The following is a 24057-nucleotide window of genomic DNA, read 5'->3' as shown; positions in this document are numbered from 1 at the left end:
CCGCTGGAGGACGGACGGCTGCGCGGCTCCAGGCGGGCCCCTCCCGCGGCCTCGGAGGCCGGAGTAAGTACCCGCCGCGGGGCTCCTCTCAGGGAAGGGGCTGGTCCTTGAACCTGCTGCGAGGGTGGGGACTTGCCCTGGCAGGGCAGGGACCTGCGTGGGTGGGGGGCTGGCGCAGAGCTCAGTCTGAGCTCCAGTCCCAACAGCACAGCGGAAACCCGTGGGGCACCGGGACAGAGCGTGGGGAGGAGCGGCGTGCAGAAAGGCGTCCGGCGGGCCGGGGCAGCGTTCTATGCTCCAGAAAATCTGCTCCGCTACGGAGCATGCCCGGCTCCACTGCCAGCGCCTCGGTATCGCCTAGAAAAGAAAAGGCGACCATGAACCAGAAGGCAGAGCACGCGACCACACCTGGCACTGAACCTGGGCAGGCTGCCTGCGCCCGGGGAGGGCGGCCTAACCGGGAAGCTCCTTAGTACAAAGATCTCCAGCCTCTCCCATACTCCTGATTTTTTCACAGGCCCTAGCAGGCTGGCTTTATTTGTGGGGGACGATTGAAAAAACAGAGGGTTAAGATTAGGGTCCTGTGCAAATAAATGCATAATACCCTCTTCTTTGTTCTTTCTTTGCAGTAGCCTCGTTTTATTGTCAGTCACAACGTGAAAAAAAAAAAAAACAGATTGCTTTGCCCTGGGAAATAGTAACCCTGACGCATACACCTGCTTGCAGGAGATAGAGGTAAACTACAATACTTTTCCCTACATTAAAAAAAAAAAAGCACTCAATTTCTGTAGGCCCCGGACCTTTCAAAATTGAACTATGTGTAGAATGTATGTGTTCCCAGACTCATGGGTGGTCTTTGTTCTTTTCATATTTTGTCAAAACTCAGGAAAATAGATTCCACACTTGGAAATTGTTTTTTTTTAAAAATTCGCTCTGAGCTAATATCTGTTGCCAATCTTTTTTTTCTCTCCCCAAAGCCCCAGTACATAGTTTTATATTTTAGTTGTAAGTCCTTCTAGTTCTTCTATGTGAGCCACTGCCACAGCATGGCTACTGACACAGGAGTTTGTGGTTCCCTGGGGAACCCAACCTGGGCTGCCAAAGTAGAGCCCACCCAGCTTGAACCACTAGGCTATCAGGACTGGCTCCATACTTGGAAATTCTTTATGTGGCAATTATTTGAAATGTATTATAATCAAAAGATTTATATTCCAAAGGAAAAGAGAGGCTTTGGCAGGATTTCTTTTTTTTTTTTTTTATAGTTTTCTTTTTTCCTTCTCCTGTGCCACCCTGCTAGGGCTTGTACAACAGGGCTTGAGTTTTCTGAAGCTAGAAACGTTTATATAATAGGTATTTTAAAATCAGAATTTCATTTACATAGCCACTCCCTCTGGTAGAACTTGATGGAGCTGTTAACTGGTTATACTTTCATCTTGCACAATGAAAAGTTACATTCTTCAAGCTCTCCTATCTTTACCTAAAAATACCATCTTTTTTGCACCAGCTGATGTACTAACCCTCCCTGGTAAGTCCTTCCATAACACCAGGTTATTCTTTTTATTCTATACATTCATGAGAGGTTGGTTACCTGGCCCTACTTCTGCTACAGCTTTTGTTCAGATATGCCCATTTTCATGCAAGTGCTTTGTATCTGCTATCCTATGTAATTCTTGCTTTGCCTTCCCTTGAAATTACGGTTGAAGAGAGTGCAACTGTCCTTTGGAACCTTTCTTGGTTAAAATACTCATGCTCTAACATAAAACTTTAAATGTGTATTTACAGTTTTCACAGTATTTGTACACATATGTAATTAAACCACCTTATATTTATATAGTTTAGCAGTTTGCAAAATTGTCACACATTAATCTTTCCAAGAACATTATGAGGTAGGTACTGTAAAAATTTTCATTCTGTGAAGGGTAAAACTAGTGCTTGAACCTAGGTATTCAGAAGCAGGTTCAGTGCTCTTTCCTCTTCACTGGAGAGCCTGTTACAATCTAGTTTGTAAAAATCATAGAATTTTAGAAGGGATTTAGAGACCCTGTGATTAAACTTTTCCATTTTACGAATGAGGATACTGAATTCTTGACCCACTTTCTGGATAGTGCTGAAGTCTAAGAATTGGGAAACTCAGGTCCTATGTCTACTGTACAACTGAAATCTCCATTTTAGGGGGGCTTCAGTTTTTTTAGTTATAAATTTAGGTGTTTAGCTAGATGTTCTGGAAGATGTTTTTAAACCCAGTACTTCTATTTTATTCCTACCCCATAACTTTTATTACTATATATTACCTATATATATTGGTAATACACAGATGCATACTAATATTAACTGCCTTAAACTGTTTTATATTTTAAACTTGGTTAAGTATGGTAAGAAAAAAAAGTATGCCTTGTTCTTGGTTTTTTACTAAGCTCTATAAAAGTATGGTTCTGTTGTAAGGTCAGGAACTGCATGGAGAGGTGAGGCACTCGCATTCATCATTGCTTAGACTTCATAAAGTGGTATACCCCTTCCAGAGGGAAACTTGGCAATCTTTTCAAGAGCCTTAAAAATGTTCCTACTTTTTGATCACCTAACAATACACTTAAGAGTCATCTAAGGAAATAATCAGAGCTGTGGACCAAGACTTTTCTACAAGGTGTTCATTTAAATGTGATACCAAAAAAACAAACAACCAGTAAGAAAGAACATATACATAAGATGGACTATCATGTTTTAGAAGAATATGTAATGATAGAGAAAATGGATGTGATAAAATAAGTGAAAAAAGGTAGATAGAAAATAAGTGAAAAAAGGTAGATAGAAAATTGTGTTATGCTACCAGTTTTGTTAAAATATGTGTGTACTCACACATACACACACACACACACACACACACACACACAATAGGAAGAAATGTGCCAAACTAATACTGGAAGAAATATACCAAAATAACAGTAGTGGTTATACCTTGCTGATTGTGATTATGGGTGGTTTTTTTCCTGTATTTCTTGAACTTTTTATAATCACAAATTACTTTTATAATTTAAGAAAAACATAAAAGCTAATTGCATGGATAACCTCTCCCACTTCAGTATGGAGTCAGCTTTCTGTGTCCTTTTTATAAGGCATTTATCATATCTTTTAGAGTAACAATATCTTTGTAGATGTGCTATATTTCTGAATTTAGGGCAGGAATTGGCTTTTGGCTTATATTTCATTTTTTAAAAATGTCATTAGATCATTGGATTATCCATTTTTGTTATTCATGAAAGATACTGCTATTGTCATTACCTTGGCATGGGACTCTAGATACCAGAATGGTAATGGAAGAATAGAGTGCTATGCCCACCTCTTATAACAGTTAACTAAATACAGGTGTCCTTCAACATACAGAATAGTTACATTCCAGTTAAGCCTTTTATAAAGCGAATTCCCATAATATGAACTCTTTTTAATTCATTTCCATTATAGATGTAGATACATTTCTAATGAAAAGTTGAATGAAAATATTTGCTGATAGCTTAAATCATTGTCTTTCCTGTGGCATAAGCGCTACAAGTATATCCTACTTGGCAATAGCCTGGCTCCCCATTTAAAACTCCCAGAGGAGCTCTTCCTTTTTTCCCCTGGATATTTGCAGTATTGAATATGAGCGAGGAGTGCCAACAAAGTATATGTAATATAGCCTACCTAAAAATTGCTTAAAGTTTAGCAAGATAACTCTAGCTAGCTACCTACTGAATGCTAGACTTTGACAGTACTTTCTGAAAGCTGGAATTAACCTCAAATACAGAGTTAGATGATGGAAACTTTTAATAGTATCACCATTTTGGGGATAATAATTTAGGTCAATGATTGCCAAGTTTATGGCTTGTAAAAGAAGATAATTTGTTTTATGGGTAAAAATTTGCTACCTTCATTTAAACCCATTTACATTTATTTGGGAGACAAGGAACCAGACATTTCTGGTTCATAAAACTTTTGTGGAAGTCAGTAGTTCCAACTTAAATTAATTTGAACTCTTAACAGGTAAAGATAAATATCTGGGTCTGGTTGGTACCAGACTAGGAGAATAATTTAGTCTATATGTACGTTTCCCTCAAATTCAGACACTCTTTATTCAGATTGATTTCATCTGGGTGGGAGAGAATGGGAGTCAACACCATTTGGAGACCACATAGATTTCTCAATTGTTGTACGTAAGTGGGATGGGGATATTTGATCTAGTTGGTATCCTGAAACCCTATTGATTTAATGCTGCGGATTTACAGAATTACATAATATCTTGGGTGATTATCGAGTGACACAAGGAAAAGAAAGAAGAGAACGAAAGATAAGTAAGGTGAAGAGGAGGGTGGAGAATAAGGAAGGAATAAGAGGAAATCAGATTATACTCCTTGAAACAGTATGGGGAAGATGAATTAAAAGAAGAATAAACAAAGGAAAGAGTCAAGGTGAAATAACGGTACAGTTAAGAAGAAAGGAAAAAAATTTTTTTTCTGAGTGGTCTGGACTAGTAAGGTAATGACCTGGTTTTATGTTTTTGATAATGTCACCTTAGTCCAGAACCCTCTGTGAACTTTCTGAGTAGATGGCCCTTCCAAGCTGGTATACCTTCTGTACTAGCTTTATTTCACCCTACTTTTCAGGAATCTTACTAGAAATATTTTGGGGGAAATTTTAACTACTACTCATTCTAGAATAATGCCAGAAAAGGGAAGTTACTTTTTGTCTTATATGGACACATAGGTAACTTTTATCTTGTGTTTGCAAGAGCCACATAACAATTAGATAAGCTATTATATTAATTTTAATATTCCTTTTTTGAGATACATGAAATCTTGTCTTTTCTTAATCTCACTTTGTCCTCTTTTGATCATATAAGTTATGGAACAGTCTCTAAAAGCCAGAATGAAGTATAATAACATATTGATATAGAGTACTTAAAACAAAAACTTTGTAAATAATTTTCATATTATTAGATACCTTTCAAAACAGTTGTACAATGAGAAGAGAAACTGTAATTGTGTAAGTGGTTTGTCAAAGGTCACAGACTTAGAGCCAGATAAGTATGTAAGTCTCACAGGCCTGGATCCAGAGATTTCCAGTAATACATTTTTTATTTTATAAAAGATAAAACAATACTATAGCAGATTATCGCACTTCGCTAATGTTTCTGAAGTTTTACTTTTTTAGCTCAATATGGTTTTCTTATAATTGGCCGTCTTCTGGTTTTTTTCCAACTTGTTCTTGTGAAAAATTTCAAATATACAGAAAATTCAAGATACTACAATAAATATCCTTACATTCTCTACCTAAATTCAGTAGTTGTTAACTAGACCCTTAATAAGTTTCAAGAAAGCATTATTAGTGTATCTCAATCTAAAACAGAAATACAGTATACTACTTGAAAATAAGATTAACTAGTATGCTGAGAGGAAGTGATTAAAAAAACAAAGGTGAGTCCTTTTGTTCTAAGATTGATGGCTCTCAGTTTAGTAGAGCTTTCCATAATTTAGTTTTGTTTGTAAAGGGAGTTTCAGTATTGCTATCTAGTTACTTGTTAGGTATTTAAATACTGCTTTGAAATTCCTGAGTTCAAAGATGCCTCAAAGCAGGATGGAAATTTGGTTTAAATCCTTAAGATATAAAGTATAATATATTGGCTTCTCTTTTTGTTCTCTAATGGGATTTGGAAAGAAATCATGGGTAATATTTTGAACTTTATATTTCTATCAACTAATGAAATTCAGAGGTTTAATAGGAAAGTTTCTTTTAATAAAAAGGTTTTTATTGGGCCAGCCTGGTGGTGCAAGTGGTTAAGTGTGCACACTCTGCTGCAGTGGCCCGGGGTTTACTGGTTTGGAACCTGGGTGTGCACTGACGCACTGCTTGTCAAGCCATGCTGTGGTGGTGTCCCATATAAAGTAGAGGAAGATGGGCACGGATGTTAGCCCAGGGCCAGTCTTCCTCAGCAAAAAAAGAGGAGGATTGGCATCAGATATTAGCTCAGGGCTGGTCTTCCTCACAAAAAAAAAAAAAAAGGTTTTTATTAAAATTAACTTTGAAGAGTCAATAAATGAGCATCTTTTGCATTATAATCATTTTGGGTTGATCATTCAAAAACAAAGGACTTCTAGGAGGGAGAGGTCTAATATACAATATTAGCTTTTACTTCTGTTTATGACTGCTTTGTAAGCATTGGTTTTTCCTGTTTTTTTTGTGAGGGTGATTGGCCCTAAGCTAATATCCATTGTCTATCTTCCTCTTTTTGCTGAGGAAGATTAGCCCTGAGCTAACATCTGTGCCCATCTTCCTCTGTTTTGTACACTGGACGCCACCACAGCATGGCTTAATGAGTGGTGCTAGGTCTGCACCCGGAATCTGAACCGGCAAACCTTGGGCCTTGGAAGCAGAGCGCGCGAACTTGACCACTACGGCACCAGGCTGGCCCCCTGGTTTTTCCATTTTTAATATTCTGGTTGTCGTGTTACAGTTTTCATTAGTTGAGACTATTCTTGCTAAGTACCCACTGAAGGTAGGATTGATGAGGCAATTTTTGTAGTCTTCCTTGAGTGTGGATATCTTGAAAATTTGCTTAAAAATAAATCTGTGGTGGTGGTATACGACTATGCATTTGTCAAAACTCATAGAACCAAAAGAGTGTATTTTATTGTATGTAAATTAAAAAGTATGTTAAAAAATATAAATATGGCAGGAAAATGAGGTTGAAAACCAGAGAGGTGGTAGATAACTAGGTATACGGCTACTTTCTTTGTTGGGATAAAACTTGGGAAATTTTCTTCAAAATTGAGACTTTTTTGTTATTCAGAAACACATTCAAAGGAAGAAATGAATCTTGGAAAATTTGTTTGCCTTTCTGCACTTATTTTGACATTGGTTAAGTTGAAATTTTGTGACTGGTAAACAGTAATTTCATTCACATAAAGTTTCTTGACTTCTATATAGGGAAAAAATTAGCCCCCAAAATGAAGGGATATGTACTTGAGTTCCTTCAAAGGAGTAAGCTTTATTGATTTCTTCATTTTTTTATGCATTAGCCACACTTTTAGAAAATGATCTATAAGTTCCTGTATTGTGAAGCCTACTCTTCACTTAGACTAAAAACTTTATATTATGCATTTTCCTTTAAAACCTTTGAGGCAACAAACTTGCCATGGTTTCATAAAGCTAAGGGAAGAAGAGAAAAGAAAATAGTATTTAGCTTTTAAAGTGAATGAAAATGAGAATCTTTAAATTATAAACCAAAATTTGCAAGCTGTGTCACTAAAAATGGAACAACAGGATCTACCGTAATTTTGATGCAATTTTTTAAAAAGGGACTTTCCAAGTAGTAATTTTTTACTCTGATTCATTTTAAGAGCTATAAGTTGATTATGGCTTTGGGATGACTGTTTATTATTTCTAAATTTTCCTGTGTGTGCCATTTTCCTTTTTCCTTTTGATTATACTTGATTGCTTTAAAATTCTTGGCCCCTATTGCAGTATCCTTTTCAGTTTTCTTCAAAGTTTCTCTTTGCTTTGGGTGCCCTTTTTCTTCTCCTCTTCATCCAACCCCTTGGTGTCCTTTGTTTTTCCTCTTATTTATTTAATATGCTTGGATAGGATTCTCTGGAAATATTAACTGTGTAAGGATGAGTAAATTAGGTTTACTTTATTGAATGCTGCCCCCCACTACTTTCCTGTCTCTACTGCCTACTCCAAAATCTGGCCTTAGCATAGAACTCTTAGATGAAGGACAACAGAGAGCAGTGGAGGTGATCAAGTGTGGAGCAGGACTAGGGTTGGAGGATCATCAAAGTTTTCCTTCTCTGTTCTAAAGAGTCATAATGTTTTACAGCTGCTTGATAACTTCTCTTAGAGAGCACACTAACCCCAGTCTTGAGAGCCATTCTTCTCCCAGTGCTTTTCAAATGTTGTATGATTTCTCATGTCACAAAAGATTTTTCAGAAAAATCAGCTTATCACACATTTTTACCATATGACACTAAATTTGACAGAATAATCTTTGCTTTAGTTCTACATATATATATATGATACATATATCTCTCACAACTTAATATAAAACCATAAACTAATTAGCCCTGCAAGCTCAGCTTATCTTTTAAATACTATTTATCTTCTAGATTGTAGCTCCAATTGTGAGTCTTAAAAGTACTGTTAAAAAATTATTTACTTATTTTTGATTATAAGATGGCTTACAGATTATTAGACCCTATTTTATTAATTACTTTGGTGGTAATGTGATATATATATTTTGAGGGATATATTGAGGATATATATATATATATCCCTCAATAAAGTGAATGAGGACATATTTAGCACTATTTTTGGTTTTAAAACCTTGAGGGTATTATGCTAAGCAAATTAAGTCAGCCTGAGAAAGCCAAATACCTGTAATTTCACTCATATGTGGAAGATAAAAACAACAACAAACAAATACATAGACACAGAGATTAGATTGGTGGTTACCAGAGCAGAATGGGGAGGGAGGAGGGCAAAAGGAGTAGAAGGGCACATGTGTACAGTGATGGATGGTAATTAGTCTTTGATGTAGTCTACACAGAAACTGAAATATGTAACCTGAAATTTGTATGTTATAAACCAATGTTATTTCAATTAAAAAAAAAACTTCAGGGATGGAAGTTTTAAAGTGAACATTTTAAAATAAACTTGCTTTGAGAAATGGTATTCTCTAGATCAGGGATCTCAACTATTTGGGTCTCAAGACCCCTTCACACTCTTAAAAACTGAGGATCCCAAGAGCTTTTGTTTATGTGTGTACTATGTGTGTACTGTATATAGATATTTACTGTATTAGAAATTAAAACAAAAATTTTAAGATATTAATTCATTTAAAATAATGATAAACCTGTTACATGTTAACATAAATAATTTGTGAAAAATAACTTTTTCAAAACACAGTTGTGAGAAGAGTGGCATTGCTTTACATATTTATAGATCTCTCTAATGAACTACTGTGTTTAACAGAAGACAACTGGAGTCTTTTATCTGCCTCTGTATTATACCTGTTACAATAAGTTATTTTGGTTGGAATATACTACAAAGAAAATCAAATCTGCCCTTGTACATATATGTAGTTGGTGAAGGGAGGAATATTTTAAAAGCCTTTTCTGATAGTTGTGGATCTTCTTTGATACTATACCAAAACACAAGTGGTAGTTTCTTAAAAGTTAGTTACAGTATGGAATCTGAAATCATTTTTGAACATATTGGTCTTTTACCCGTACATGATTTATAACATGCATTGGTGATATGAACCAATTAGTTCACAGTTATGCAGATCTCCAAATATTGACCTATATCATTATACAATAATCTCCTCCCTTAAAAAAAAAAACCCACATTTGTTAATATCACTACTTATCTTATTAGAAAAGTCTTTAATTAATGGGAAGCCATCAAGCTCTTAAGTGGCAAATATGTTTTCCAAAATTCTAATTTTCACTCAAAAACTCAACTTTTCTCTTTGGCGAGACATATTGTCATTTGTTTTCCTTGAACTGATTGGTTCATTTTGTTCATTTTCAAGAAAATATCTGCCAGATACCTAAGTCTGAATAGCCAGTTGTCATTCGTTCTTTCAAGTAAAAATGGTGTTCCATGAAAAAAGCAGCTGGTTCAGCTTGCAAGTCAATCACATAAGTGCTTTTCCTCCAGACAATATCTGCTTAGCGTTAAGCAGCAGAAATGCTTTGTGTTTACTTCCTATTTTGTCATACAAAATATTAAAAAGACATGTACACAAGGATCAAGATTTAATAAAATGAATAATTTTTACTGCTTCATCAAGAACATTCTTAAATGAAACTGGCTACCCTCACCCCCACCGTGGGTGTATGGTGGTGAAGAATACAGTGACTAGCAGTACAGGTTTGGTGCTACCTGTTGCCTTGTTTGATTCCTGCTAAGGCTCCAGCAGTGTCTGCTCACCGTTGCTTTTACAGCGCAATTGTCAACACAGTGCCAAAAGCAAATAACATCTCAGTATTATTATGAAAATAATATTGATCTCACAGATGCCCTGAGAGTCTTAGGGCACCCAGGTTTCTGCCCACCACATTTTGAGAACTGATGTTCTAGATAGTACAAGATGGTTTTCATTACTGTTCTGGTGGTTTAAAAGAAAAACTCATTGAATTCTCTAGGGAAGGATGAAGTGCAATTCTCTCAACTTATGTTTTTACCTATGGTTTTAATAATTGTAATTTTGCCTTTGAAATAGAAAAATATGCCAATTTTTAATAAAAGTCTGCATGAGAGTACATGCTTGGATTTATATTTCTGTGCTTCTTTCTTTTAAATAGCATACCATTTTATAATTGTGGGCCCAGACTAAAGAGCTCATTCTATTCAGACACTGAGTAGCTTTGTTTCTGACAGCTAGTAGTCAGCTCTCTGTTTTAAAACAATCATTTGGGTCCTGCTGGCTCAACTCGCAGTTGTCCTAGTCCTAACCCTGTCTCAGCCAAAGACTGTTGTTGGAAAGCCCACACAAAGCCCTTGTGTACAAGGAGCTTTACTAATAAGGAGTGTGTTCTAGTCCCAGCAGATTAAATCTGCTTTGGTGTGCATTCTCTTCCCAAATTTCTCACTTATTTCCTTTGTTTGCTGGTTATTTTAGTGAAAGATCATTTTTAATGCCTGTGAAGATAGTTTCTTTTAATTATAGGCATGTGCTGCATAACGACGTTTTGATCAATGAGAGACCACATATACAATTGTGGTCCTATAAGATTAGTACCACATAGCTTAGGTGTGTAGTAGGCTATACCGTCTAGGTTTGTGTGAATATATTCTCTGATGTTCGAACAACGAAATTGCCTAATGACACGTTTCTCAAAATGTATCCCTGGTTAAGTGACACACGACTGTATTATATAGTCCGAGTGGAGGGGATTACTGGAGTAAAATAAAATGTTTCTTTCTTTATGGTAGGATGTGATGGAGCTGCTTGAAGAAGATCTCACATGCCCAATTTGTTGCAGTCTGTTTGATGATCCTCGAGTTTTGCCTTGCTCGCACAACTTTTGCAAAAAATGCTTAGAAGGGATCTTAGAGGGGAATGTGAGAAATTCATTGTGGAGATTATCTCCATTCAAGTGCCCCACATGCCGTAAGGAAACTTCAGCTACTGGAGTCAATAGCCTGCAGGTTAATTACTCCCTGAAGGGTATTGTGGAAAAGTATAACAAGATCAAGATCTCTCCCAAAATGCCAGTGTGCAAAGGACACTTGGGGCAGCCTCTCAACATTTTCTGCCTGACTGATATGCAGCTGATTTGTGGGATCTGTGCTACTCGTGGTGACCACACCAAGCATGTGTTCTGTTCTATTGAAGATGCCTATGCTCAGGAAAGGGATGCCTTTGAGTCGCTCTTCCAGAGCTTTGAGACCTGGCGTCGGGGAGATGCTCTTTCTCGCTTGGATACCTTGGAAAGTAGCAAAAGGAAATCTCTACAGTTACTGACTAAAGACTCAGATAAAGCGAAAGAGTTTTTTGAGAAGTTACAACACACATTAGATCAAAAGAAGAATGAAATCCTGTCTGACTTTGAGACCATGAAACTTGCAGTTATGCAAGCCTATGACCCAGAGATCAACAAACTCAACAACATTTTGCAGGAACAACGAATGGCCTTTAACATTGCTGAGGCTTTCAAAGACGTGTCAGAACCCATCGTATTTCTGCAACAGATGCAGGAGTTCAGGGAGAAAATAAAAGTAATCAAGGAAACTCCTTTACCTCCCTCTAATTTGCCTACAAGCCCTTTAATGAAGAACTTTGATACCAGTCAGTGGGAAGACATAAAACTAGTAGATATGGATAAACTTTCTTTGCCTCAAGACACTGGCACTTTCATTAGCAAGATTCCCTGGAGCTTTTATCAGTTATTTGTGGTAGTTGTTCTGCTTGGCCTTCTCATTTTCTTCGGTCCTACCATATTCCTAGAATGGTCTTTATTTGATGAATTTGCAACTTGGCAAGACCATCTTTCAGACTTCAGTTCCTATCTGACTAAATCAGCTGATTTTGTAGAACTGTCAGTTTTTTACTGGGAACAGGTGACAGATTGGTTTTTCATTTTCAGTGAAAGATTCAAGAATTTTACTTTGGTGGTGCTGAACAATGTGGCAGAATTTGTGTGCAAATATAAACTATTATAAAATCTGTTTCAAGTACATAGTTCTCTGTCTTTTGTTAGAAATTTGTTAGAGAACAGAGTGGTAGTTCAAATTAGGTCAAGATTCCAGTCAGATATTTTCTCCAAAAGTATTCCTTTCAAAAATCATGTCCTATACATGTTCAAATTAGGTAGCATAAAGATAAAAGTGAAATTTAATAGTACAGTCTTGAACCCTCCTTTCTTTTTAAAGAGTGCTTTTGAAGTAAGCATCCTACCCCCAGTAGTGCTTGTGTTTATGCTGTGGAAAAAGGGGAGGTAAGAGAGCACATCATCTAATATTGTATTGATGAGGTAGTGTAACAGTGATTGTTCATTTAAGCATGTAATAAAGACTACTGTAAAGCAAATTTTTTTTTGAGAGTGAACATTCTTTAAAAAAGGAAAGAAGACACAATTGGATTTCCAAATTTTTCTGCAGAGAGTTGATTTCCTTTTTTGCTAAAATGTAAATCTCATGTAAACAAAAACTGGCATAAATCTTGTGATAAGTTTACATTTTTAGGAGGGTGGAGATTTCAGCTTGCCTTTTTCTCCTTAGGTTTTGTAAATTTATCACCAATTTGGTGATAAACTACAGAAGTGTTAGGTGGCTGTGCAAGCAAAAGCATAGGTTAAAAAAAAAAAAGTCTAACACATGGCAAGAGCAGGAAATGGGAAAGCCTCCTTTTTACTGGCAGCTGTGTTGTTCCAAAGTATCATGGCAACTCGACAACCAAAACAATCTACTTGCTTAAAGAATTTAAGAGTAGTAAGACTAATTTGACAATAGATGAAACAATCTATCCAGTATCATAAAGTACAACGTAACTAGCTAAACACTAATGCTGTTCTGTCTGCTCACATGAGATAAAGATGCCCTATCTGCCACAGAATAAGAATACTTAATTTTCTCACCTTGCTTAGAATTCAGAATGAAACAAGAAGTGACCTTATCTTAGACTTGCTCTCTAGTCTACCTTATTTCTGTTGTGGAAAAAGACATTCCTTTGCAAGTCCAGAGTGTCTTTACCCCAGTCCTTTAATTTGGTTGAGAAAAGATAATGCAAGTGGGGACAGGAAAAAAAGGTGGCAACTAAATTTAAAGTACAGAGGAATCATTTTAGCTATGAGAAGAAGGGTCAAATTAAGCTGCTAGTTGAGGTAACAGCTACCTCATCCCTAACTGACAATTCACAATTTAGCCAGTAAGTTGCTAACAGGATCATAAGAAATTATGACAATATTTCTCTGTAAATCTTTCCTCTGCCATGAGGACTCAGAGTAGATAAGAGGTCTGGGGAGGGAGAGTGCTTTTCTGCTCTCCTTTTTTTTTAAATAGAGATTTACAACAGGTTTTCATGGAGAATTTTTTATGGAATATAGGAAGGGGATCTATTTGACACCCTCAGATAATCCTGGCAGTTTTCAAACTATCCAGTTCCTCATCTGTTGCTTTTTCATTTTGTATACTACAAGCTCCCAAGCAACTCATATTTGCAAACACAGCTATGGATACACTATTTGCTTAACAGTGGTTACTTGGAAATCTAGGTCTCTGTTTTTTTGTTTTTTTCCTACTCCCCTCCGTTTCTTAATCATATAACTAGCAACATTTATGGTTATAGGTTGATTTACAAGTTCCTAAGTCTGTGACTGATGGTTTGTAGCCTCTAGTTTGAAGCAAGAGAAGAATGAGTAGTCAGGAACTGGTCACTTGGAACGTGGGAGGGAAGATATTCACAACAAGGTCTTCTACCATAAATCAGTTTCCTGCCTCTCGGTTGACACGAATGTTAGATGGCAGAGACCAAGAATTCAAGATGGTTGGTGGCCAGATTTTTGTGGACAGAGATGGTGTTTTATTTAGTTTCATCTTAGATTTTTTGAGAACTCACCAGCTTTTATTACCTACTGACTTTTCAGACTATCGTAGGCTTCAGAGAGAGGCTCTTTTCTATGAACTTGATCCTCTGGTTGATCTCTTAAATCAAGAACACCTGCTACAGCCAAGACCTGCTCTTGTGGAGGTGCATTTCCTAAGCCAAAACACTCAAGCTTTTTTCAGAGTGTTTGGCTCTTGCAGCAAAACAATTGAGATGTTAACTGGGAGGATTACAGTGTTTATAGAGCAACATTCAGCACCGACCTGGAGTAGTAACTCTTTTCCTCCTCAGATGAACTTAATTCCACTGCCTCCACAAAGACCTTCTTACCATGATCTGGTTTTCCAGTGTGGCTCTGACAGCACTACTGATAACCAAACTGGAATCAGGTATTTTGTACTTTGAAGAATCTCTCTTCTATACCGGTTCCTGATGTTTCCCCTCAAAACTGAACATTTCTCATGCCTGAAACTTTTCTTGGGAAAAATGATTACTCAAAATAATGTTTTGGGGTAACCAGTAGAGTTGGGTAGAATGACCAGATAATTATTGTCCAAACTGGGATACTTTTCAGAGTGAAAGAAGGTACTGTTATTATGTGGGACAATAGGAATAAACCAAGACTGTCCAGGGCAAAGTGGGACTATGGTCATTCAGGTTGTAGGAGAAAATAATTCTATAGATTATGTTCCATTGCTAATGAATTTGGCTTAGGAATGAGACGCCTTTTTTCCCCAAGAGATTCTTTTAGTGGCTGGCATATAAGTAAAGGTTCAAGAAGTTTCTCCTGATTTTCTTATACTCTGTATATTTGTTCTTTCAGTCCTTGTGATTGGACTACTGATTTTTCTTTATCCGACTTTATTTTTAAACTCCATTAAGGCATATATATCTCATGGAAAATTTGGCATCCCGTTACCTCTTTGGCATTCTTAGACAACTCAAAATATTGGGATAGGCTGTCCGTATGTTAAGGATAGTTGCTCCTGAGTCAATTATTCACTTTCTCCCCCGTTGTTCTTGGTTGGACCTTAAGCCTGATTTCTACTCTGCTGTCAGGGACACTTTTTTCCCCCATAAAAATGTCTTAATGCTGACTACCATTTTTTTTACTAACTGTGAAAGCTGGCTTTAATTTTCAGGAGGGAAAAAAAGTCTATATATGTTCTTTACTGATAGTTTTAAAAATAAAATATACTTTTTTAGGGTAAAAGGTAGGTAGACATATTTTGGAATATTAACTTCAGCAGTAGCCATCAGGAACAATCAATGTTTGCCTCTCCCACAAAACACCCCTTGATCCTGCTTACCAACAGGAGAACACTGGGCAGTATGTCAATTCTTTACACTTTATAATTTCCTGCCCTTCCAAAGAGGTTGAAATGTCACCTTGGGAAAAGAGAGCCAGTTTCATTAATAGGCTGATTGTGAAGAAAACCTAAGATTCTATCTCAAACTGTTTTAAGATAACCTCTGTGCACACTTTCTTTTCATTGGTGGGGCACTAAAATAGAAGGGAAATGATCAGTTTTTTTTTTTTTTAATTTGATTGAGTAATTAAGATCTTTGGGGATCCCTTTCTAAAAAGTTAAAAACCTAAGGAAAAATGGTGGCATTGATTTTAAGAAGAAACATGCAAAGTAAAAAGATATCCTGGAACTACTAAACGTTCTTTAAAAACTATGCATTTGGATAAAATAATTGAAAAACAAGATTAGAAACTCCAGTTGGGATATTGTGTGTACACAGTGCCAAGTGGTTTCCCCTTTGTTGTTAAGTGTTTGTGGTTTAGAAATAGTACAAAATTTTTTTTATTTTAATGTGAGAATGGCATTATATTTAAACTTCCGAAATAGATGATTACAAAACCAGAAGCTATTTTTAAAATTAACTTTTTTTGCATCATCAAATAGTATTCTTTTCAGTTGTTTGACGTTCAGAATTTTTTCCATCCCATAAGTGTTTGTGATTTTTTTCTTTAGTGCCAATTTCAAAGTAGAGATAGATAACCTGAATCAAGTGACATTATTGGGATTTCAGGTGAGTGGATGAAAACTCTGACCTTAAAAGGCCCACCTTAGATATATAACTTCCTAGCTAGCAATCATTTTATTTCTTGCTCACTCCCTGGTCTGAATCTGTCCATTCAGATGTTTTTGAAGGTGGAAAGTGGAGGAGTAAGCTTGAATGGCTCCTAAGAGTCTGGTGTATCATCCAGCTGTTCGGTATGTTCCTCTAATATGATTTATCCCTCTAAGGTCTTGTTAACCTAGCAGGTTGCTCAGTTACTATCTCTCCAGTTCACAGTACTAGAAATACTTGGCTTGCATCTTGCAGATGGCTATTCATATGATACCACATTATCAATCTCAAGTTATGGTCACAGGATTCTCGAGTCTCTTTGGTAGCCTTTATTCTGACGTTTCATTTTTAAACTGGCTCAAATGGAAAAGTATTGTTGCCTTTTAAGTTTTTAAAACAAGTTTTGATTTTATATTTCTCATTGTTTTTTTTCTATCCTTGTCTTGTGCCTTGAAATCTTTCATTTCTCAATTTGGCCTCATAGAGAATCAAGTATTTTGGCTCAGTGATTTCTTGCGAGTACATTCCACTTTGTTATCACCTACTATATACTATTCATATCTTAATTTTATGAGATGTTCTGTAACTTTTTTCCTCTTTGACAAACGTTCCTAGTCTATACAATCAAGATCTAGGGGGCTTGATTGGGGGTTTGGGAGTAGAAGGAATAATTTACTAATGTGAAAAACTTGCTGTATCAAAAATAAAAAACATTTTTTGATATGTATTTTGTAGTTTTATAATTCTTATATTTTATTATTGTTTTCTTTGCCTAGAATGAGTTTCTGAATGTGAGCTACAATAACCACTATATTTCAGTCATAATTAAAACGAGGCTGGGGATGTCCCCAAGGCTCTTTTTATCCCATAAAACTATAGATAGTTTAGGTTGCTGCCTGGAACTAATTTAAGTTAGCTTTTCTTCACATCTCATTAACAAATGGTGGGAGAACACAAAGGCATAATATCTTTGATGCTAGATAAAGAAGGAGTGATATAGCTATATGTATGCAGACATGTTATGTTGATATTATTAAAGCCAACATAGAGCCAATCTGAAAAGTTCAGGTATATTTTTCTTGAATTATGTATATTGAGTTCTACTGAGTTTCCCAGGAAATGGTAAGTTTTGTCATTTCGACTCCAGAGGCCTCTTGACCCCACTGTCTTCAACAATGGACCATTATTGAGTAAAAATTGACAATAAAACCTTGACATTTTATATCTGCAAAATTTCATCTGAAAAAAATGCATTCAATAGGAATCAGTCACAAAAGAAAATCTGTAATGTCAGTGCTGATAATGGGTAAAATTAGATTTATGGGGAAAATTGGAAATGTATAATGTTTATTAAAATGATCAATTAATTAAATTGATTAAAACAATATTTAGTAAATTGAAAAAAGAAAAATTGGAAATAGTTAAATTATATAAAAATTAAGCTAATTTAATTGTTTGATCAAATTGTTTGCTCCAGAAAATAATTTCTCAATGAAAATTCATCATTGTTGGTTATATTCCTAAACATAGAATTAAAATGACTCTGGAGATCACAGTGAGGTCTCTAGTCTCAGTACCCTGAAATTACTGATTTGGATTTATAAATGAAGTCTCAAAAAAAATTTGATCAAGAATGGTATGATGCCTTTATTTGAGGTTATAAGTCAAATTTCTGTGTTTAGTTTTGCTAGTTCTTACAGGGATGCTTATAATTAAACACTTTTTGTCTGTCCTAGGTATGTTTCTATAAAACCTGATAACCGAAAATTGGCCAACGGAACTAATGTCCTCGGCTTACTGATTGACACTTTGTTAATGGAAGGCTTCCATCTGGTCAGCACTAGAACAGTATCCTCTGAAGACAAAACTGAATGCTATAGCTTTGAAAGGATAAAAAGGTCTGAAGCTCTCGCCATGAACAAAACACTGAAACCAGGGACTACCCTCATGCCAGAGCAATCTCAGAAAAAGAAATGAGGTTCTCTGTTCTCTTTTAGAGTGAAGGGAAATTGCCATTTTCTTATTTGGAAATTCCACATTTAGGACAAATATGTTAGTCAAATAAGTACTCAGCCTAACTTTTTGGCCTTGTCTCCTACCATGCCATCTCTGGACAACCACACAATGCTTAAGCCACACTAACTGCTTGCTGCTCTCTAAACAACACCATGCACTTGGTGCTTTGGCACATGTTCCTTCTACTTTCATGCCTCTTTCCCTTTCTCTTCTTCATGAACACTTATACAGTTTTCAAGAATGGGCTTTGCAGGCCGGCCCGTGGCTTAGCGGTTAAGTGTGCACGCTCCGCTACTGGTGGCCCGGGTTCGGATCCTGGGCACGCACCGACGCACCGCTTCTCCAGCCATGCTGAGGCCGCGTTCCACATACAGCAACTAGAAGGATGTGCCACTACGACATACAACTATCTACTGGGGCTTTGGGTAAAAAAAAAAAAAAAAAAAGGAAGAGGATTGGCAATAGATGTTAGCTCAGAGCCGGTCTTCCTCAGCAAAAAGAAGAGGATTAGCATGGATATTAGCTCAGGGCTGATCTTCCTCACAAATAAATAAATAAATAAAACTGTTTTTTTTTTTTAAAAAAGAATGGGCTTTGGAATCAGACTGCTTGATTTCTAATCCAAACTCAATCACTTACTAGCTATATGACTTGGGCAAGTCATTTAACCTCTCTGTGCTTCGACTTGCTTCGTCTGTCAAATGGGGATAATAAATGTATCTCCCTTATAGGATATGTGAGGATTAAAGGAGATAATGTAAAGTACTCAGTACATTGCCTAGCACATGGAAGGCACTCAGTAACTATTAGTGGTGGTGGTGGTGATGATGATGATGATGATGATGATGATAAAGAAGATGGTAGCGCACTTGCAATTGCACTTCTTCTGTGAAGCCTTGTTTTCTTCCTTTCCCAGGCATATTAATCAGACCTTTCCTCTGTATAGACTTAATATGCCTTCATAAAAACAAATTTTTCTCATTTGAATGTGAACTTGATCCACTAATCAGTTTTAACACTACTATGTGTAAAGCACTATGCTAAATGCTTGGTGAGAGGAATAATACCTTTGTTACTAATAAGCAGCTACATTTGGTGAAAAGCTTTTGAATAACCTCTATTAATACTTGAAATACACATATACTTTGACTTCGGATTCTTCCTGTAGGAATTCCTCTTCTATATGTGTCACTAGAATGAACATCTAGAAGAGTAATCATTAAGTCAAAGAGCACCCAGTACTTTGCACATAGGAGGGTTAAAAACCATTGAGTGGAAGCAGTTGAGCACCATTTTAAAAAGTACAATTAATTCATTCAAAAACATCTGTTAAACATTTGTTGGACACTATACTAAGTTTTCAGGGTTATAAAAATGAGTAAGATAAAAATCCTTATTCTCAAGGAGCTCACACTCAAGTGAGAAAGTATCTCATCATAACAGCAAAAGATTAGAAATAAACTCAAAGTTCATCAATAGAGAATGGGTAAATTATGGTTCATACAATGAAATACTGTACTATCCAGCCCGTAAAACGAATGAAACAGCAGTTTATAAGTGGATAAGGAAGGATTGTCAAATATTTATAAGTGAAAAAAAGCAAGGTGAAGAACAATGTATAAAGTGGAAAAAATATATTTCCACTTCATATATATAGTTTCCATTTGTGGGAAAAATATATATACTTGTTTTCTTACATATGCCTGGAATTTTCAGCAAAGATACAGGTCACCTGTGGAGAGGGAACTGGGTGAGTGGGGTTTAGGTGTGGGAGAAGACTTACTTTTCACCAGATCATGTAGATGTATTATCTATTAAAAAAGGATTAAAAAAAAAGGAACAAGCAGCTTTACCTGAAAGATTGTGATTGTGTGTATGTGTGTGTGTGGGTTAGGGGGATTGTTATGGTATAGTATGGTCTATTATCTCATACTGCCATAAATTTTACTCTACCACCATTCTTGTGAAAGAAAAGTGTAAAGAAATTGCATTCCAGAAATTTCCAGTAATTATTTATAGATTTGTGTACTAGGTTGTAGCGATTAAATTAAATTAAATTAATTAAATTAAAAATTTCCAACTACCTCAAAAGGTAATGTACAATGTAAAAGTACAAAATACTTCAAGATTAGTAATGTTAAGGTTAGCAATTGAAAATAATGACCCAAATAAGAAAAAAAACCCTATGAATAGCCTCATCTCTCTTTTCTGCAGAAAAGCCAACTTAGTTGTTTTAGTGTGTCATCTTAGTTTTGGGGATGATGTGTTTGGTCTGGTTCCCTTGCTAGCATTATATTCTAGGGCACAATATTTCTATTCTGCTAAATTTTTGGCAGGTATGTGATTTAACTAGTTGGGTATAGTTAGTTGGCATGGTTATATATGTAACACTTTAATTTTGGATAGTGCTTTGCTGATAAGATTATTAAAAATTGATAACTGGTAAAAAAAATACTGAAAAAATATTGTAACTACAGGTTGGCAAGGAATAACACTGGAAATGTTTAAATTGCTAATAATGGGTTCTTAGTCATTCACATTTGCAGGAAACTAGTCTGATGAGAAATAAAATGTTATTTTTAACGTGCTAATAGAAACATATTACCTATGGAAACATATAATATACATCACATTCATTCATAAATATTTATTGACATCTACTGTGTGCGAAATACTATTCTGGACATTGGAGTACTGCAAGGAACAAAATAATACCTTCCCTTCTAGAGCTTACTACAAATACAATTTATAAGATTGACAATGGGTTTAAATTAAAATAACTTAAGCTTTTTATTAAATAGTTTCTCAAAAGTTATGAGTTCACAACGCAGAGGTTTTTAGGACACAGGTTACTACAATTAAAAAATATATTATTCATTCAGGACAGTGTACATTCAGAATGGACTGAGTTTCTTATTTTAAAAAGTAAATATTTTAGAGATTATCTCATCTGGAGACACATTTGTCAAGATCATCTCAGCCTCTTGTGTTCACTCCAAAACAGAGTGGGACACTGAAACTGAGATGTTAAGACATGCAAAAAATTGAGTCTTGTTTTAGAAAGGGAGGCAAGCAATTGTAGTGTGAAGAAAACAGGGATATCTTAGATGCACCACAGGCAAATTAAAAACTCTTGCCTGCTTTAGAATAAAAAGACTTGAACATTTTCATACAAGTATTAACACAACTTCTTGACTGAATTGATTTGTCGATTTTATTTTAAATTATAAGAAAATAACGGCAGAAGCTTGTCTTGGCCAACTATGCTGAAAACCTTGTTCTATGAAATCATATACACCTATCAATCCATCTCATATACACAAGTATGAATCATCACAATGACATGTTAAGGTTTGTCCATCTTAATGGTACCATTAATATTTGTGCCTCCCCTATTCTCCCACTTCCGTTATGTTTGTTTCAGCTTCTTTCCATCACCCACAGTTTCATTTCTGCTAAGGCACTAACGACTTCAGCTTATTCTTGAACCTCAAAAATTTATCTTATAAGCGATTGGAAGTTCTCCTTACAAAGATTTTCTGAAAAGGAGCTCTAGTGTTGAATTTTACTCTTTGAACTTAATATACAAGTCATAATTACAAAGAGTTCTTAGCTTATGGTAAAGTTGGAATTCATTTGGGCTGCTTTCAAAATATATCTGAAATCAGGAGCCAAAGTAATATAAAATGGTCAAGGGAAAGCATCTTGAGAAATATATGGTTTAGGGGATCATAAGCTTTTTCTAATTTGTCTTCTATACTGTTTACATCTGACAAACTTCAGCTTTTTTTAATAAGTTTTTGTATTGCTTCTCTATCATAAATAATAGAAATGGTCACATCACCCGAGACCTTGCGGGGGTAATAAAAGACCTGCTAAGAGCACTCTAAATCTCCTATATTCTAGTTATTTTTCCTCTGTGCTGGGGAAATTGACTCTCTAACAGCAAGCTTAACAATGTAGAAGCCACTAAGAGGAAATTTTTTAAAAGAAATTTAGGAAATTTTATTACCTTCCTGGAGCCAAAGAACCCATGGAAGAGAGCAACGTGACATCAAACTTAGTGTTTTAAACAAAAGTTCAAGAAATAAAGAGATGAGATGAAAATATATTACAAAAAATACTTAGATTTCTGGAATATCAACGACCCAGTAAAAACCGTACTCACCAGCTCTGCCACATAACTACACCTCAAGAATTATTAGACCTTCTATTGGACATCTTAGAGATGAAACGTTATGTACAAATTTCACCAGAAAAACTCATCAACTCATAATTATAAAGCTTAGAAAATATCTTAATATTTACTTAAACTATGAGATAGATCCAACCATAAAAATCTTTTAGTGGATAAAAAGCTAACACCTTACATGGTGAATGGGAAATGAGCATTAAGCATGGTATAGAATAAAAAAGCAACAACATGCATCTAAGTAAATAGGACTTTGCTCCTCAAACTAAAATGTGCCTAAGACTTGTCTAACCATACAGAGCTTTTAGGTAGGCAGCATTCTGCACGTTCAGATTTCACACCAATACCTCAAATCCAGAAATCATTGTTTTAAAGTGGCCTTTTATTCTATGAGTTGAGTAAAACACACCAAATACCAAGTGTTTCTATTTCATGTTACTCTCCATCATTTCATACTCTGGTAAGAATCTTAATTTCTTTGGGTTCCCAAGTTGGAAGCCAAATAGGAGAGGTTTGTCTTACCCTTCTTGTAATAAGAGACTACAAGAAAGTCTAGCTGCAATGTGTGAGGTTCCATGAGTTTCTTTTCAGATGAGGACTGGGATTGTGCTTTATACTGGTCTTTATATTCCCCCACAGTGCTGGACATCTAAGAGTCTCAACTGAACTGAAAAATTTGGAACACTATAGTCTCGGTGAACAGGAACTTGGAAAAATGAGAATTATAGTAGATTCAAAGATGGATGAAGATACTTTAGAGTCTGAAAGAGTTGATTCAAGTTAAAGACTACAGAAAAAAAACATGGTATTTTTCTATTAGAAGTTAACTTGGGTAATCATGCACAAAATGAGATGAAAATATAGATGTATATAGAAATACTCACTAGTTGGAAAGTTACACAAAATTTTACATTTAATCAGAGTAAAATAGCCCAGCCAAAATTGAAATATACACAATTTTCTAATAAAAATGCAATGCTACAAGAGTGCTTAGTAATTAAAGAAACATTAAGGGAATACAAGTTCAGAATGAATGTTACATTACTATAATTGATGTTAAGTCTTGACTTACCTCCATAATTTAGGAGTCATGAAAAGATAGAAGTCAGCAGACCAGGCATGTAAGTCAGATGTAACTAGAATGGAAATACAGAAAAAAATATTCCCAGTTCTGGATAATCTGATTTGAAGTCGTAGGTTCACTGAACTTGGATTGATCATATGGTTCAAGGATTAAGGTGACATGGTCTGAAAGATCCTGGTATGGTCCAGAAGACATAGTACCAATTTTTTTTAAAGGCTATTTTGGAAGCACAGATTAACGTTTTAAGTTCCCTTACATATCATTAAAACAGAACATATTAAAAAAATCAAGTAAAGATCTAGAGTAATACAGTATTTATGTCTAATGATGGATGGCTATTTTTCATGGCAAGTAATAACCTAGGTAAACAGAGAAAGATACTTTGACTTTCTAAATAGGAATCCTACAAAACAAGGTTTAGCTCCTAGAAAACCCAAAAATATTTCCTTTTGATTAATTAAATTTTTTTTTTTTTTTGCTTTGGTCACTTTTTAAACTTCTGGCTATACAATTTAAGCAGTACTGAATTCCTATTTGATTTTTTTAGGCTACTACTTTTCTTCAGGTCCAAGCCCAATTTAGAGTGAGAATGAGAAAAAGTTTCAT

The 24057-nt window shown here is 35.6% G+C and overlaps 2 protein-coding genes across 3 annotated transcripts; both read left to right on the top strand.

Annotated features, from left to right (window-relative positions):
• TRIM13 (tripartite motif containing 13) lies at positions 1 to 12210 on the top strand. Of its 2 annotated transcripts, none has more exons than XM_058548120.1 (2): positions 1 to 63; positions 10966 to 12210. In XM_058548120.1, exon 2 carries the CDS (start codon positions 10972 to 10974, stop codon positions 12193 to 12195), a length of 1224 nt encoding a protein of 407 aa, XP_058404103.1. In that variant the 5' UTR covers positions 1 to 63; positions 10966 to 10971; the 3' UTR covers positions 12196 to 12210. The 2 variants fall into 2 exon arrangements, with proteins under 2 accessions (XP_058404103.1, XP_058404101.1); XM_058548118.1 differs by lacking the exon at positions 1 to 63 and adding an exon at positions 664 to 735.
• Positions 12211 to 12314: 104 nt separating this feature from the next.
• On the top strand, positions 12315 to 18690 carry KCNRG (potassium channel regulator). Its single transcript, XM_058548121.1, has 2 exons — positions 12315 to 14466; positions 17896 to 18690. The coding sequence occupies exons 1-2, from the start codon at positions 13886 to 13888 to the stop codon at positions 18134 to 18136; spliced, it is 822 nt and encodes a 273-aa protein (XP_058404104.1). The 5' UTR covers positions 12315 to 13885; the 3' UTR covers positions 18137 to 18690.
• The last annotated feature ends 5367 nt before the right edge of the window (positions 18691 to 24057 follow it).

This window comes from Diceros bicornis, chromosome 9 (assembly GCF_020826845.1).
Source record: "Diceros bicornis minor isolate mBicDic1 chromosome 9, mDicBic1.mat.cur, whole genome shotgun sequence".
Classification (NCBI taxonomy): domain Eukaryota; kingdom Metazoa; phylum Chordata; class Mammalia; order Perissodactyla; family Rhinocerotidae; genus Diceros; species Diceros bicornis.
The sequence above is the reverse complement of the archived record's forward strand: the minus strand, read 5'-3'. Positions and strand labels throughout refer to the sequence as shown.